Source organism: Phytophthora sojae, assembly GCF_000149755.1.
Source record: "Phytophthora sojae unplaced genomic scaffold PHYSOscaffold_3, whole genome shotgun sequence".
Lineage (NCBI taxonomy): Eukaryota > Oomycota > Peronosporomycetes > Peronosporales > Peronosporaceae > Phytophthora > Phytophthora sojae.
The window spans coordinates 9,730,553-9,747,081 of record NW_009258117.1 but is presented as its reverse complement, the minus strand read 5'-3'; the positions used below and the strand labels follow the sequence as shown (position 1 = coordinate 9,747,081).

The window sequence follows — 16,529 nt, the reverse complement described above, 5'->3', positions numbered from 1 at the left end:
GCGACTCGTTCTACCTATCCGATACAGTGTAGTAGGTGATAGGCCATGTAAGCAGTGAATGCAATGCTTTTGAACACGATCTACTGCCAAAATACCTATTGAGCCAAGGTAACCGGCACCCTTTCATACAGCACCACGAACTGTTGCTAGAGTAGGAAGTCGAACGGAGCACGCGCTAAGGAACCCAGTCATGCCATGATCCAAAGCTGTGGCTGTTTGGTTCAGGTCTTTTGATTCGGTCTCACAATCAGCATGTTCAAATCCTGGACCTGATCTGCATAAGAACCAAAATAAAGGCAACCATCAATACCTTCCCAGAAACACGATGCTTGGTGGCGTCACAAGTCGTGAGTTGCCTTGATCCAACTTTCATAACCTACTTTACAGCCTTAGCTGGGCCACAGCTCTACCTCTCGAGTGCATTACAGATTTGCTTTCCAACGATTTACTATGCCTTGGAGACCATGTAGGTGTACCTGTCGAACAGAATGATCGAGCAGGCTTCTTCAACGTACACATCTTGGTTTTCTTCAACTAGCGCATCCAATTAAATGACCGATGGTGGAACTTCGACCTACATTAAGCTTAATAATTTTCGTCTACTACACTGAAGTGGCCTAACGCCCTATGTAGTTTCCAGCGATAGTAATGCTAGTACTTGCACACCGCACATGGCCCTGAGCTCTGTCAGTAGCTCGTTGCGTCTTGGTGACCTCCTTGCGCAAATGTGCGTGTAGCATAACCATGGGGTGTGAGTGAGCATTGTTTGGCCAACTAAGGCGTCAGGTTGCCTGCCTCACTTCTCTTTTCGCATCCTCAGCCTCGAACTCTTAAACGCCGCGATGATCCGGTCAAGAGAAACCCTCGTCTTGCTGCTACTTGCAGCCACACTAGTTGGCTCCGCCGCATCAACCTCAACGACTGAAGCACCCACCAATACCCAGGTTTCTTCATCAACGGGCAAGTCGACGAGGTCATCGGGGTCGGCTTCTCTCGACTTTATCGACTCGACCTCGCTCTCCTTGAGTTACACATTGGCCAAGGCATCCGAAGCGACCAGCACCATTACATCGACGTACCGCAACTGGGTGGGGGCTCGCTCCGTCTCGGCCGATTCCGCCTGCTACCGCGAGGCTCACATCATGGACGTCTGCCCCAGCAACTTCGACCGCAACGCTGCCACCAACACATGCTGGACCGAATGTCCGATCGATTACCCGGTCGAGTGCGGCATGGAATGCATCCGGCAGAACGACGACTGCACTCTGGAGATCGTCAACAAAGTGGCCGCCGTGGCCAACACCGCTCTGAGCATCGCCAGTGTGGGCGTATCCAAGAACTTGTGGCAGATCGCCAAGGGGGTGAAGACTGCCATCGACTGCGCCAACTTAATGATCGGCATAGTCAGGGCCATCATCCGCTACGTCCGCAACATCAAGACGTCCAACCCCCAGACTTCGCATGACAAGATCCTGGCGCTATTGTACCAAACGAACAACGTGGTGACCGACCTGCCTATCGCCATTTACGCCTGTATGGGCCTGAATGTCCCCACGAGTCTCGATATCTGGGCGAGTGCTGGCCACGTTCGAGTGGATCCTGCTCAACGTCATCGCCTACGACGACGAGATCGTGTCGAGCTGGGACAAGTTCAAGGCTTTCCTCACTCGGCCAACTTCACCGAAGCCACCAATGCCATCAACGACACGGAGATCGCGACGCTCAGCGACGCGCTGAAGTCCAACTCCACGTGCGGCTTCGACCTGAAGTCTCTGACTGACCGAACCTGGATGACGGTGGCTCAGTTCAGAGCGGACAACCCGGACATCACGGAGGACGAGCTCCGCTTGAAGGTGGAGGAGTCGCAGCTCGTGTCCGACATTGGGATCGTCACCAACAACTGCATGGAGCAGCTGATCCAAGAGTCGGATGAAACGACGGCGTACACGACGCGCGATACGATCCGTAAAGCCTTCAGCGGCATAATCAACGACCTTGTTAGCACCGGAAAGAGCGACAACGGGTCGTCAGAAACGGCCAAGGAGTTCACGTACAAGGCGTTCGACAAGGCCTTCACCTCCATCGCCGTCACTGGATTCGACCTCACCGGTATATCGGGTATGCTGGCAGAGTATCTTCAAACGATCTGCGGTCCTACACGCTTTATTGGCGAGGTGGACGATGGCACAGACACCGCCACTTTGGGGCTCAACACCATCCAAGACGCTTTCAACGGCAGTTCGAGCTCGTGGACCAGAGTGGGCGACGGACAAGTCATCATCCACTTCAGTAGCTCCGACACGAAAGAACGTGACTGTGAATATTCTGTCTGGAGGGGACAAGATCGACGAGGTGGCTGTCGCTGCTGGAGGTACTGCCACATGGGTGTCGAATACGACTGCCTTGGGCGGCAAAACGTTGTACCTCGATCGCTGGCGACCCGGACTTTTTGGCCTCCCCGGTACGGGAGGCGGATCATTGCTGCTCTGGGTACCCAAGGCATCTCAAGGAGGGCATTTGGAGCTCCAGGCCAAGCTCAACGTGAGTTAAATGTGCTGTAATTCGTTCGCGTGAGGAGTGCTCGTAAGCTCGAAATACAGATATGAGTGTGGACCGTCAAATTCTCTTGATAAGTAAACGTACCTACTTAAGTACAACATTTCGTAGGGAATACACACTTGAACAAAGCGTACACTACCGGTACCGTATTATTTTCTCTGCGCTACGCATTATATTATTACTTTGCCATCCTCGGTCGATAGCGACGGGAGCTGTAGACAAGTTGATGCCATGAACAATCAGAAAATGCAGCCACAAGCGCGACGTTGTCTTACCATTTTTTTCTTGGGAAAATATTCGCCGACGACGGTATGAGCCGCCACCAGAATATAAATGCATAACGTGTTCTCGCGGTCGGAGGTAAAAGCAGAAGTGAGCGGTCAATGTACTGCAGTTTATCTGTGAGCAGCAACCGGCACTGGCGTTGATGTGTGTATTTATTTGGCTGGGCGGTACACTGTGGCGTGAGGTATCAAAAATTATCCTTGTGGTGCGAAGTGATCTCACCTTGTGAAAGGTAACGCATCCTCTGATGGCCAGCTTCTCTACTGTATTGGCCCAACTTGCTCGATCTTCAATCATCCCCGGCACACCCGCGTTGGCCCCACGTCTGATAATTGCCATTTCACGACCCGGGTTACAACATGTTTATCATTCACATCGTGCATTAACAAGTGCGTACATGATTGTCGAAGTGCAAACGCAGCTAAAAAAACGAGATCTGCATCGGGTACATGTATCACTCATTCGATTCATGCTCTTTCGTAAGACGATACTGGTCCCTAGAGAGCATACCGTAAGACAAAGCGTCTTACGTTTTGCAATCAACGCATTTTGATTACATCTTGATTTTAGTAAACCAGTGGCTACATTGTATTTTGTCACTCAAAACGTAAGACAGTTTGTCGGACACCAGTTTGCGCCATATTATTGGTCAAAAGCTCTACTTGACGTGCAGAGCTGCATGTGCATGCTCGGGCACGACAGCGGTGCGGATGCAGGCTGTGTTGGTGGCACCTTTGTTCGCCAAGACGACGCAGTTGCATGGCGCGTAGGTCCGTCGACAACAGGATGATATTCTGGCTGCAGCCACGGCGGCCGCGCCAGGCCTTGCGTGAAGCCTTAGCGCTAAGGCTGTTCTGATCTGTTGCTCGTAAAATGCCACGTCCAGAGCTTTTCAGTGCCTGGATGGTAAGGAATAGCGTCAGGAGGGAAATATTGTAGAAGTTTTCGTACTGTCAGGTTGCAATGTACGTATCATGATGCGGGCAAGCCTTCCTTCAATAACGTGGTTACTACGTAGCATAAGAGGCAGCGATTCTAGAGCGCTTATAACCGCGCCAGTCTATTGCTGTCTGTTAAGCTTGAATCTACGTAGTGTTTCCGTTTCGGCTTTGTTGACAAGTTTCTAGAGAGTGCTCGAGCGTACATTCTAGTCGTTTGCTATTCAATGTACGCTCAAGCACAATTCCGTTCTCCGTGTACCAACCGCGTCGTGTCCTCCGAAGGGCATCTCCCTACTTACGCCGACTACGGGGCTTCATGGAAGAGCTCCTCGGACCTCATAAAATATGTATAATACACACTTTCATTTGAAGGACCTGGCATTTAGTAGGTCGCTAGTTAGGCCAAATAACTGTGATGCACTTCACATTACTACGAAATCGAAAACGAAACAAATACACGTTCATGCTGCCGATTCTGCTCGTCAGCACGGCTATCCGTTGCTGGTGCATGCCACGACGGCGACGCAGACGGCCCGGCCAAGGGCATACACGGACAACACCACGCATAATATTAGCCAATCACATGGCTAAATTTGATTTGTCGTCAAACTGTCTTACGAATGCTCGACACAAGTGATTGTAAGAAAATACCTAACTTTCATTTCTTAAAATAAAAGGGATATATGGATCAGCTACTTTTTTTACGTGAAACTGCATCAGAATTGTACTGCTCGTCGGGCAAAGGATCGCTTCAACTCCTCGCAGTACATGTGACAAGATACAGTTTCGAGAAGAAGAGCAGAGTCTCGGCGAGGGAATGCAGTGCGGTGCTTCGATCTAACCACCATGTCGACGTTGAATCCTCTCGTCTTTACAATGCTTGCACACGGGCCCCATTGCATCGCCCCACGAGTGTTTGAAGTTGCTCGGGGGTCCTCGTATTGACCGCGGCGAGCAAATGATGGAATCAAGCAACGTGAGCAGCAACAGAACACAAAAGGAGTGGACCCTGCTACGCAGGGCCTGCGTTCTTTGTCGCAGAGATCGTGTTAACGTTTTCAGTCGTCGTTGTGCCCGCTCGCAGGGCCGCATCGACACTTCACCACGTTGCAGTACACAGCTCGCTTTGTGCTTTTATATCGTCTCTTGGTTATAACCAGTCGCATTCACCGAATGCATTAGATATGGAGAAGCTGCACGTCGGTGTGCACGCCGACGACGGCGACATTCTTTGCTGCGGCCATCCGATTCGGTTAAACGACATCGTAGCGCGGAGTTCTGCTTGGGGGCGCCGATTCTCCAGTATGTACCCGGCGGCGGTACGTCGCCTTCGGGGAGGAAAAAGATGTGGCGGGAAGGTCTGTGACGAGCAGTTCGCATGGAGCGGTGACCAGGATATGCCTCGAGCCAACCGTGTCTCGCCGAATTCAATGGCTTAACTAACGTTTTCTCAGTGACTACTTCAACTACAATCGGGGCAGTCGCAAGCACAACAAACGCACAGATGGCAAGGTGAAACTCGCGTTGCTACGCTGGACCAGCTGGGATTTTAGTCTCTCGAGCCAATTTTTTTTGCCAAGATAATTAGGATACGGTACATGCGCCAGCCCAGACTACCATAATTGCACTGCGCCTGCGGTTTTTGACCACAGCACTGGCACTGTATGCATCGTCTCCGCGCCGATGTGTCCTTCACGACTGAAATATTCGCTAGTGTGCCCTGTTTGTCTTGAGCGGCGAAATATTTGGCTCTCCACAGCCGACGTGAGCGGAATGTGGCCACCATAATTTCGCCTACGGTTCATTAATGTCTGTCGGTGCATACGTGTACTTGTATACGAGCAAACCGAGCAATATACGAGCAAACCGAGCAAAACCCCATGTTAACTTGTGTTGTTGTATCCTATCCTGAAGATTTTGGCACGGATTCCGCATCACAAGGCGTTCTATTTTGTTCGAGTTGACTGCTTTGGTCGGATTCTCTGCACTCGATGACAAGTACATCGGTTTTTCTGACGGCTAATATAATACAGCAGCGTATAATACCCACACGCAATGTACACTACCCTACATGTGCTGCACTCGTCGTCGGCACCACTGAATGCGAAGGAAATCGTAAGCAATGCACGTTGATTTCGGTTCAATAAAACATTATTTGCGTCGGAGTGTAATATCGTCGCGCTATGCGACTCGCATTGCGAGATGGCTCCTTTGCCGTGGAACAGCGCTCACAGCCCAAATTTAGTAAACAGGATAATTTCTCGGACAGAGGAATTTCAGATGTTTGCAGTTGCTTTCAACAGGTGATATTGTCGCGCTATTAGCTACTGTAGCTTTTGCTTAGTCTTACTTAGGATAGGGCAGCTTATTGTAGCATGTCGGTAGGCTTAGACATCGTTCCGAGACGCTATCCAGCTGCGGGCACCTTTTGGCTTGGGATTCGGTAGTCCGTCCACTTTGCTGCTATAAGAAGCCCATCGCTTCGGATTTGGGTGCGTATTTTTGCTAGAATACGCGCCAGGTTCTTTTCTCTACAAAATGTGCTTAGTCCGCACCACTTGACTGGTTGTTTGTATGTGATCCGCAGCCATGTTCTCGCCTCGCTGCTGCACTGTGTGCTTCAGAAATCGCCCAGGACTTCAAGTTGACATGGCTCGGCCATGGCGCGGCCATAATACACTCAAAATGGCCTATCCTTGCCATCGTCAATAATAAAAACGCTGCTGAACCTCTACAAAATCATGTAAAGCAGCGCTGTCAAGAGCTCCAACGTCCTAGAGGTCATCAGTGCTGCTGCTGCATTCGTAGATCAAGATGTGCTGCAATGCAACGCGCACCGGAGTGCGGTTCCATTGCAGTTGAGAGGGTTTATGTGTCACGACAATTACATATTACGGGCTTGCAAATGCCGGTGCAGATTTCGTTGTTCGTCTACTCTCGCCAAGCAGACCTAGCGTTGCGTCGAGAGAGCCGATCCCAGACTGGATCCTGCTACACCTGCTCCTACTGTAACAGCAGCCACTCGATGAGCCGGTCTGCCGAAAGAAGCGCACCAGGCTTTCAAGTTTCGCCTGGAGCGACCCTGTTTTGACTGACCATCAGGGTGATCGGAGCCGAGCCAACCCAGGCCGCCCTCCAAATCCTGCGCCGAACCAAAGGCGACGGGATGTTCGAGGGCTCAGACGGAGAGTGAGAGTGAGCTCATTATTCATTTTGCTTTCTAGCCTTTTTTCTACAGTAGGTAGAACCATGACCCGGTCGAGATTGGCTCTCGCCCTGCTGGTTCTGGTCCTCAGCCTCGTTAGCGCGTCGGCCTTCGACTGGACATTTTGGAACGACGACGACGAGACCCCGGCACCCGCCACCAAGAAGACAAAAGCCCCTGCGACTGCTACTACTACTGCTCCGACCGTGACGCCCTCTACGGCGTCTTCTTCTTCGCTTGACTCCACACGGCCGACCACGGATTCATCGTCGCTCGACGATTTGGTTGCCAGTGCCTCTGGATCGCTTGAGCTGGATGCGTCGGGATCCGGATCCTTTATCGACGCGTCCGCCATCGACGTGAACGCTGAGCTCGCGTCGGCCGTGACCGCCAAGAGCGATATCAAGTCGACGTACAAGAACTGGGTGGGCCCCCGCGCCGTGTCCGCGGACGCCGCGTGCTACCGCGAGTCGCACTTCATGGATGTTTGCCCCACCAACTTCGACCGCAACGAGGCCACCGGAACGTGCTGGGCCGAGTGCCCGATCGCGTACCCGGTCGAGTGTGGCATGGAGTGCATCCGCCAGAACGACGACTGCGCCATGGAGGTGCTCAACAAGGTCGGTGCAGTGGCTAACACGGCCCTGGCCATCGCGTCGTTCGGCGCCGCGCAGAAGCTCTGGCAGGTGGCCAAGGGCGTCACGCGCGCGTTCGACTGCGCCAATATGATGATCGGTACCATGAGATCCATCATCCGTTACGTGCGTAACATCAAGACTACGGACCCCACGGCGTCCACGGACAAGATCCTCAACATCATGTACCAGTCCAACAACATCGTGACGGACCTGCCGATTGCCATCTACCTGTGCATGGGCTGGGAGCTGCCGCGGCCACTCGATATCTCGGGTCGTGTGCTCACGACCATGAACTGGATCCTGCTGAACGCCATCGCCTACAAGGACGACATCGTCTCGAGCTGGAGCAAGTTCAAGGCCTTCCTCATCGGCGCCAACTTCACGGAGGCCGCCAACAAGATCAACGAGACGGAGATCGGCACGCTCAGCGACGCGCTCAAGTCCAAGTCCACGTGCGGCTACGATCTGCGCGCGCTGACCGACCGCACGTGGAACGCGGTGAACCAGCTGAGGGCCGACAACCCGGGCATCTCGGAGGACGACCTGCGTCTCAAGATGCAGGACACGCAGCTCGTGACGTCGGATATCGCCGTCGTGACCAACAACTGCATGGAGCAGCTCATCGAGGAGTCGGACGAGGCCACGGCCTACAAGACGCGCGAGAAGATCCGCATCGCCCTCAGCGGCATGATCAACCAGCTCGTGTCCAAGGGCAAGAGCAACAACGGATCGAGCGAGGACGCGCAGCAGTTCATGTATACGGCGCTGAGCAAGACGCTCATCTCGATCGCCGTCACGGGTTTCGACCTTATCGGTGTCATGGGTATGATCGCCGCCTACCTGCAGACGATCTGCGGCCCGACCAACTTCATGGGCGAGATCGATGACGGCACGGACCCCAACACGCTGGGCCTCACCATGATCCAGGCCGCGTTCAAGAACAGCACCATGTCCTGGACCAAGAAGGGCGACGGCGCTGTCATCGTCAACTTTAAGAGCACGGACACCAAGGACGTGACGGTCAACATCATGTCGGGCGGCGACAAGATCGATGAAGTGGACGTCAAGGCTGGCGGCACCGCCAAGTGGACGTCCAACGTCACCGCCCTAGCCGGCAAGACGCTGTACCTGGACCGCTGGCGGCCGGGCTTCCTGGGTCTTCCCGGGACGGGAGGTGGCTCGCTTCTCATCTGGGTGCCTCACGCCTCCCAAGGCGGCCACCTCGAGCTCAATGCCAAGCTGAACGTGAGTTAGTCAGTCGGGTTGTAGCACCCCACCGATAGAGCAGAGTAGTGATGCGTCTCATAGAGAATAGTAACAACCCCACCATCGAGTAGTAATAAATTAGATGTGATTATTTTACCAAAGATGAAGTTCTTCTCTTCTTTCCAGTAGCCTGATGCTGTTTAACTTGACTGTTTTATTCTCTTCTTTCTGCCCTTCATTCTCCAGTCGAAAGCTAGTCATAGAACGAGATAGTGGCGGTTGTCATAACTGACATTCAATGCACTTCTCGACCGAAAACTCGGATGAACTCAAGCAGAAGACCAACGCACTCTTAAAATGTAAGTCGACGGCGTTAAATCTTGTGACTGTTTATTAAATCAAAGCGGACGTTGGGTGCCGTACTTGGTGAAATTCTCCAGGAAGAGCGATTATTCTCCACCGACTTGGCAGTCGAGCTCCATCCAGGCAGCTCCGAGCAGGCCAGGGTTCTTGGAGCTTCCTGCACTGCAGGACCTGCAGGCCGCCGCCGCTCCAAACACATCGATTCGAATGGTTGGGATGATATCGCGCAGGATGTGCTCCACTTGATACACTCTTACTTCAAGGATCGACCGTTGATATTCGTTGGGTGTTAACAAACGCGCGACGAGGGTTTTGCAGCATGTGCTTTCTCAAAAGCAGATGCGAAGAACGCGCGAAGGGTAATTCCCAAAATACGGAGTGCTGGGGAAACTTTTGACATTTTCAACCTTTTGCGACCAAACACGGAGTTGTGGGAAAACTTATTCCCAAGACCAGCCTATAGAATCGTAGAGGTAGCCTTCACTGCAGAAAACACCAGACTCACGAGCCCACGTGCTGGTGCACGCCGCTCCGGACGCGCCGCTGGAGAAGACGCTGGCAGTCGCCGCCATCATGGACGGCACACCCTCCGGTGCCTTGCTGTCCACGACCGTGCTGCTGCAGTAGGAGGGCGTGGTGCGCTCGAACCTCGGCCCTGACACTGACACCATGGACTCGCCAACCGTGGCCTCCCTGGGCGAGCTGCTGGCCACCAAGACGCTGGTGGCTGCAGGAGACAAAGAGCGTGGTGAAGATGACTTCCATGGCCATTGTAGGCACGCTGGACACCGAGGGCGAGCTGCTGGAGACCAAGGACGTGCTGGACCCGAAGACCATGGCCCCGTGGACGAGCTGCCGAAGCCCAAGGGCGTGCAGGGCCCGACGACCGTGGCCGAGCTGCTGGACCCGAAGACCATGGCCCCCGTGGACGAGCTACCGAAGACCAAGGGCACGGTCAAGCTGCTGTGCACCAAGCGCGTGAAGCGCGGGACGCCCGTGGCCGAGCTGTGGTACGTCGGCGTGTAGGTAAATATAGCAATTCCATTTCTAGAAATGTCCAGTGTTCAAGTCAAAACCCACTTGCTGGGGTCAATGCCTTCAATGTAGTCTGCAATGTTGGGGTGTGTCAGTCTTAGACAGTCAAGACGTGACTTGTATTCTTCAGGGCTAGAAGCTGCTTGTAGTCCGTAAAGTACCTTGGCCATATCAACGGGGCACTGACCCTTGAACATCTTGTTTATATTCTGTAGAATATGTCTGGTGCAGAAGCGAACGTTTTTGTATTCAAGAGTGTGGAACGCTGCAAGAATGCCAGTACCTCTGTCTGAAAAAATTGTTAGCTTTCTAAGAGGGACACCACTTCGCTCACAACAACGCAGGAACCACACGCAATCATCTTCAGATTCTGACGCGCAAACGGCAATCCCCAACAGCACATTAGCCATGTTGCCATCTCTCCCCACCACCAACAACTGTGTGCTTTTGTATTTGCCATGCTTGATGAATGCCCCATCAACCCCAACGATATTTTGGGCATGGTCTTGATACTCATGAGCATATGGATGCACGGTCGGCGAGTCCAGCGAGATCAGCAGCTAGCCCACGGTCGTCGGGCGCTGGTGACCAGCAGCGAGCCATTAGTGGCCAGCAGATCGCTCCCAGTCGTCGGGCGCAGCGAGCCATTGGTGGCCAGTAGCTCGCCCAGGGAGGCCACGGTTGGCGAGTCCATGGTGTCAGTGTCAGGGCCGAGGTTCGAGCGCACCACGCCCTCCTACTGCAGCAGCACGGTCGTGGACAGCAAGGCACCGGAGGGTGTGCCGTCCATGATGGCGGCGACTGCCAGCGTCTTCTCCAGCGGCGCGTCCGGAGCGGCGTGCACCAGCACGTGGGCTCGTGAGTCTGGTGTTTTCTGCAGTGAAGGCTACCTCTACGATTCTATAGGCTGGTCTTGGGAATAAGTTTTCCCACAACTCCGTGTTTGGTCGCAAAAGGTTGAAAATGTCAAAAGTTTCCCCAGCACTCCGTATTTTGGGAATTACCCGCGCGCGAACCCCAATTTGAGCTAGAGACTCAGCATTTGAGAGCGCAAACCATGGATTCGTGCGCCTGTATTAAACGTCTCTGTGAAAGGTGGCTGCGCTGCGCTGCAACAGCGACTGCAGTGCAACAAGCAAACTTTCGCCGACGCTCTATTGCAGGCGGCCTCAAATTTTTTTCGCCTGATCTCCCTTTCCTGCAAATTGCCGCGACCAGATCATGGCTTCAGTGTCCTCGTCCCATCAGGCTTGACGCGGTTTCGATAGTTGCTGAGTACGGGCACCGTAAGCGCCGCGGTTAGACGCATCCCCATCTCCCCATCGTGCTCTGCACTCGACGTGAGTTGCCGCAAAATGGGCATTACAGTATGTGCGTGAATACCGGACGCCTGATATATAAGGTCTCCAAGAGTATAAGTTGAAAGGAATGTATTGATATTATTTAGTTCGTCAAGAAATTGATGGCGGCCTTGTTAATAAGGCCCGAGTGATACCAGCAATGCTGTTTGGTATCAGCAGTAACCTTCGACCAGGCGTCCTCACACCACATCAAAGCGGTAAGAATGTCAACCTTATAAGGCTCATCTACTCCTTCTCCTATTTGGTCGAGCGCATACAACATTTTCTCTGATAATACATACCTCGATACCTTGTACAGGGGATGATACCTTGGTTGATAGTTTGAGGCTTTGATCGCAAATGAGGAAGTGAACGCTTTTAAAGGAAATCAAAGTGGCCAAAGCGCGCCAATATTCAAATTACCGCTGAATACGACATCACGAGATTAATGGATTTTTAGCTCAGTACCTTTGCTCATCACCATCTCGTCACATCGTAAGCCCATAATTATAAATTATACAAGGATATTAGCTGTAGACCCGTCCGGTATTCACGCACATTACTGTATTTATGTCGCGAGCCGGCTGTCCACCCAACTTGTTGCAACGCTTCAACGTCGAGAGCTCGCACGAGACACCCTATCCCTGCACATGTGCTGCATGCTCGTGGCGAGCAACGGCATGACTGGCTGGCGAAGAACGAACAACGCGCAACCAAACACTCACCCGTGCCTCCCAGCGCACACGCCAACGGACGACGTTGACGCGCCACTTTCTCCCGATCGGTGAATCGCTGCGAATAATTTTTCGTGGCGCGAAAGATTTGAGCCCGACCTGTACGAGAAAACGTGATTTTCACAGACAGAGCGTGCAGCAATTTCACAGAGCAACGTTTATGACACAACAGCTGTCTGAGGAGACTCGACTGCCAGTGTAACCTCCAGGGTTACACTTTTGGTAGTCACTATTCTGGATGTATGACCTCTCATAAAGCAATCCTGCCGACAGAATTGCTATTGGCCTGCAGTCATCACCTAAAGCTGTGGACGGCGTCAGATCCATCAGCAGAAATAGAGCACTAGCACTGTCACTACCGGCTGAGTAACAGCGGAAATACACAGTGCTCCTTGCCACATGCAATTCTGCCAGCAGAAATACATAGTGGTCTTTGCCAACCGCAATTCTGCTGGCAGAAATACCGGCACTTGCGAACTGTACGAGCAAGGACCCAGCCGAATCTGCTGTGTGCTGTGTGTGTTTTCTCTCCTATGTGATATTATACCGTGATCGAGTAGATAGATGGTATTTTGTGATGTGCGCTGGCTGCATGAATACCTGCCGCCTCGTTGCACTAAAACTGTGCTCCTCGCGACCAGACAATGCTACACTCCACGACAAAAATATATGGACACCTACGTTGGTGTCCATATCTCAGCAAATACTGGGAATTTGCAGACGCTATTTAGATATGTGCTACCAATCAGACTAACGAATCGATAGGACGTGGCGCGAAACCGCGAATCGCAGCGCATCTATAGGCTCACATAGAGATAAGTGAATTTGGCACCGCGACAAATGTTATGGACAGCAAATTGTATTGGATTTTGTATGGGGGTGAGTGATGGTCAGGGTGGACCTGGTAATGCGTTTTGTCGCCAAGCTTCTTGGCTACCTCGAAGCACCGCTTACCCATCGAGTCTAGAAGCGTTGTTATTTTCTTAGCTGAGATATGGACACCAAAGTAGGTGTCCATACCGTCAAAATTCCAACGGGGTTGGACCGCTTCCAACCAAAACCGGTCTAGCAACGGTATTAGGTTTTTTGTTCAGCTGATATTTAACCTCACGACCGCCGATTGGATTCTCAGCCAACAGTCCAGAAGCTTCCAGGTTAGTGCAGCGAGTCGTGCAACGCTGCTTGTGCTACCTGTGCTGACTGTGCTGCTGTTGTCTCTGCGTGTACACAGGCGCTGCTGGCCGCTGGGCCGTGTGTGCTGCTGGGCCGTGTGTGCTGCTGGGCCGTCTGTGCTGCTGGGCTGCGTGTGCTGCTGGGCCCTGTGTGCCGCGTGTGCTGCAGTGCCGCCTGTGCTGCTGGGCCCTGTGTGCTGCTGGGCCGTGTGTGCTGCTGGGCTGTGTGTGCTACTGACGCCGGGCCACTTGCTGCTGGGCTATGTGCGCTGCTGGGACGTGTATTGGGTTGCGCCTGTGCGCTCTCGTGGCGTGTGGCTCAAGTGGCCGAGGGTTTGGACGAGTATGGTGCTGCTGATGGATGCGACTTACCCGCGCCCATGGAGCTCGTGAGGTTGAGCGCCAGGCCTTCGGGCCTGGAGGATCGGGTTCAAACCCCGACATGGGCATCAAGTATTATGTGTTTTTGCTTTCGTTTTGGACAGGTCGGCTAAGAGAGTGCGTGCTACTCCTGTTGTACGTATTGTGTATCTTATTGACTGTTTAGTGTGCTGCGTGTGCATTTAGGTGAAGCGCAGGAATGGCGGAAGGGCGGAATTGGGTGTCGGGTCGACGACTTCGCCTTCGCAGTAGCGCTCGCGAAACTGGTCAAGGAGGACGGAACGGTGGCCTGCTTTGTGAAGCGCACGCATGGCTTTGACGACCAAGCCAACGACTACAGCCTGTGAGCCTTGTGCAGCCAAGTATTCAAGCGTCTTTATCTCGGCTTCGACCCCAACAGCGTGGACCTCCGCCTTGTACGCTGGCGAGGCCGGGTCCAGCTTGAACCCAGAAGGTAAGCAGAGCGTCATGAATGCAACTGCGTGTCGTGACTCGTGAAGGATGGCTTTGCTAACTGTTGTTGATTCGTACATGCGTGGTACAGCAGTGAACCACTCGAACCACACTGTCGATAGCGCTTTGGAGGCACGTTTGCGCGCGCGCTTTGGCTGCGACTGCTCAACGTCTTCGTGCTGCTGCTCAGTAGTGTTTGTTTTCTTGTCAATAGATTCTGCGTTCGCCCCCAAAACAGCCAGCCTTTCCTCTACGCGTGTTTGGCGGAGCAATAGCTCGTCGAGCTGCTGCGACAGCTTTTCGAGAACACGGATCATGTTTTGAGAGGACTCGGCCACTGTTTCTTGTTTCTCTTCTGCAGGTGGGTTGAATGCAGCTCGGAGGGTGATCGACCATGCCAACAGCTCGGAGGCCTGTATGTTGAGGACACCAAGGGCTTCATGAATGCGACGGACGTACGGGCTATCCAAGCGATGGCGTTCCATCTCGGGGAAGTGAAGGATCAAGGTCGCCATCAACACTTCGAGCACCTGAGGATCCAAGTTCCAAGACACTGTCGGGAAACCAGTGACAGCAGCGAAGAGGAGATCCTGCAGCTTCTCCACGCGTGCTCGGACGACTCCGTCCAGGGCGGTAAGGTCTGGAAGTTGGGCGCCCGCTTGCGGGTTCCCCCCGCTCAATTGGCGCGCAACTTGTTGATCTTCGTGTGTTGTGTTCAGCATGTAGGAAAACGCCTTGCTCACGCGCGACATATTCCAGCCCCCGCGTTCAACAACCCAGTTCGGGCTAATGCGACTGTCGGCGTTGGCGTGCATGGCTCCACCTCTTCTGAAGGAGTGCGAGGTAAGTCCCTTCGTGAGTCCACTCTCCTTTGCTGCTGGCAGTCCACTAACCGTGACTAATAGTCTATTGATATAAGCTTGGGCACGAGGGGCCGAGTTGGCTCGACATGGCTGTGGAGTCTTGCATGTAGGTGCTTCCGCAAGCTCGCGGTCTAGCTGCGCAATCAGCCCCAGCTCGCCATCGTCGTCTTGGTCGTCGGACGCGGACAGTGCAGGTACGGCAGCAAATTGCGGGAAGGTGCGAGTTCCTGGAGCGGGTTGAAGGGCGAGAGCGACAGCTAGCACGTGTAACGGGCACGTGAAGGGATCGTTAGGATCCTTAAACAGGGAGGTTCCCTGTTGCGAAGCAGTCTTCACACGCTTAAAGCGGAGAAATATCATACCGCCTAGCATATACGCACAGAATTGTCAGCATAATTCGTGGGGTTAATTAATACAAAAATTCAAAATCCTGCACGATTCGTGCCGGGGTATACACACAGCTGGGCTTTCTCCAATTACTCAGCCTCAGAACCACGAACGTAGAGGTACCACATCAACGCCACTAGCGCCGCATCCAGGTAGTCGGAGTTGGCGGAAGCGTGCATGTAGAGAGCCGAGATGATAGTCTTTATATCTTTCTTAGTACATGGTGGCGCTTGTTTCGTGACACCTTGCTCCGGCCTCTTTTCACAGTACCGATCTAGAGTTGATAGCATCTTTTGCAGCTTCTTAGCTACACATTGGCTCTGTTGCGGGTACAGATCCGCCAGCCAGTTCTTAACATTGCCATAATAAGATAGCACAGTGTTCTTGGACAGAGCTACTCCTTGTCTTCCTACTTTCTTCACTAAGAACCACCCATACTTATCCAGAATGACAAACAAACTCTTACCTGTGCTGTCCTTAGAAATACGATCATGCACTTCTGTGAGCGTCACCTCCTTCTTCGCAAAGAAGTCTTCGAAGGACTTCACAGCCGTCGCTCTGCTTCTCTGGCTGTTCGCAGGAACTTGCGATGCCACCGACATGCCTGTGTGCGTCGGAACGCAGAATGGAGTCGGAGATGAGCTGGCAGGGGTTGGAAACCTATGAATATTTATTCTATTTGTAGTTCACTTGATATTTGTATGGCATGCTCGATATCAAATCGCGTTTCCAACCAGATATCGTTGGAATGTTCAGATCAGCGGTTGGCAGTCATTCCCTGGATTTAATTGGTCGAAATTTTAAGCAACAGTAGTGCCTATTGGTTGTAAATGCTAAGAATCGCAGACGACACACTCCTATTGGCTGGAAGCACCATACAAATTTTAAGGTATTTTTCAGGGGTTAGAATCGCAGCGATATGCTACCATATCGCGGCCGTTCCGACATCCCTACATTTTCCGACAGA

At 52.8% G+C, this 16,529-nt stretch overlaps 6 protein-coding genes across 6 annotated transcripts; 4 read left to right on the top strand and 2 right to left on the bottom strand.

The window, feature by feature from the left end:
• Window positions 1-842: 842 nt before the first annotated feature.
• On the top strand, window positions 843-2,550 carry PHYSODRAFT_249540 (hypothetical protein; the record flags this gene model as incomplete). Its single annotated transcript, XM_009526860.1, has 2 exons — window positions 843-2,310; window positions 2,336-2,550. 2 exons carry the CDS (start codon window positions 843-845, stop codon window positions 2,548-2,550), a joined length of 1,683 nt encoding a protein of 560 aa, XP_009525155.1.
• A 4,484-nt stretch (window positions 2,551-7,034) lies between these two features.
• PHYSODRAFT_249671 (hypothetical protein) lies at window positions 7,035-8,882 on the top strand (the record flags this gene model as incomplete). The annotated part of the gene is made up of 1 exon (XM_009526859.1): window positions 7,035-8,882. The coding sequence occupies one exon, from the start codon at window positions 7,035-7,037 to the stop codon at window positions 8,880-8,882; it is 1,848 nt and encodes a 615-aa protein (XP_009525154.1).
• Window positions 8,883-9,696: 814 nt separating this feature from the next.
• On the top strand, window positions 9,697-10,246 carry PHYSODRAFT_285729 (hypothetical protein). Its single transcript, XM_009526858.1, has one exon. The coding sequence runs from the start codon at window positions 9,867-9,869 to the stop codon at window positions 10,221-10,223; it is 357 nt and encodes a 118-aa protein (XP_009525153.1). The 5' UTR covers window positions 9,697-9,866; the 3' UTR covers window positions 10,224-10,246.
• A 174-nt stretch (window positions 10,247-10,420) lies between these two features.
• PHYSODRAFT_416319 (hypothetical protein) lies at window positions 10,421-10,684 on the bottom strand (the record flags this gene model as incomplete). The annotated part of the gene is made up of 1 exon (XM_009526857.1): window positions 10,421-10,684. A coding segment is annotated over one exon (264 nt), but the record flags the coding sequence as incomplete, so codon positions are not given.
• A 991-nt stretch (window positions 10,685-11,675) lies between these two features.
• PHYSODRAFT_488702 (hypothetical protein) lies at window positions 11,676-11,882 on the bottom strand (the record flags this gene model as incomplete). The annotated part of the gene is made up of 1 exon (XM_009526856.1): window positions 11,676-11,882. A coding segment is annotated over one exon (207 nt), but the record flags the coding sequence as incomplete, so codon positions are not given.
• Window positions 11,883-13,590: 1,708 nt separating this feature from the next.
• PHYSODRAFT_496338 (hypothetical protein) lies at window positions 13,591-15,214 on the top strand (the record flags this gene model as incomplete). Its single annotated transcript, XM_009526855.1, has 2 exons — window positions 13,591-13,704; window positions 15,173-15,214. Coding segments are annotated over 2 exons (156 nt in total), but the record flags the coding sequence as incomplete, so codon positions are not given.
• Between the last annotated feature and the right edge of the window lie 1,315 nt (window positions 15,215-16,529).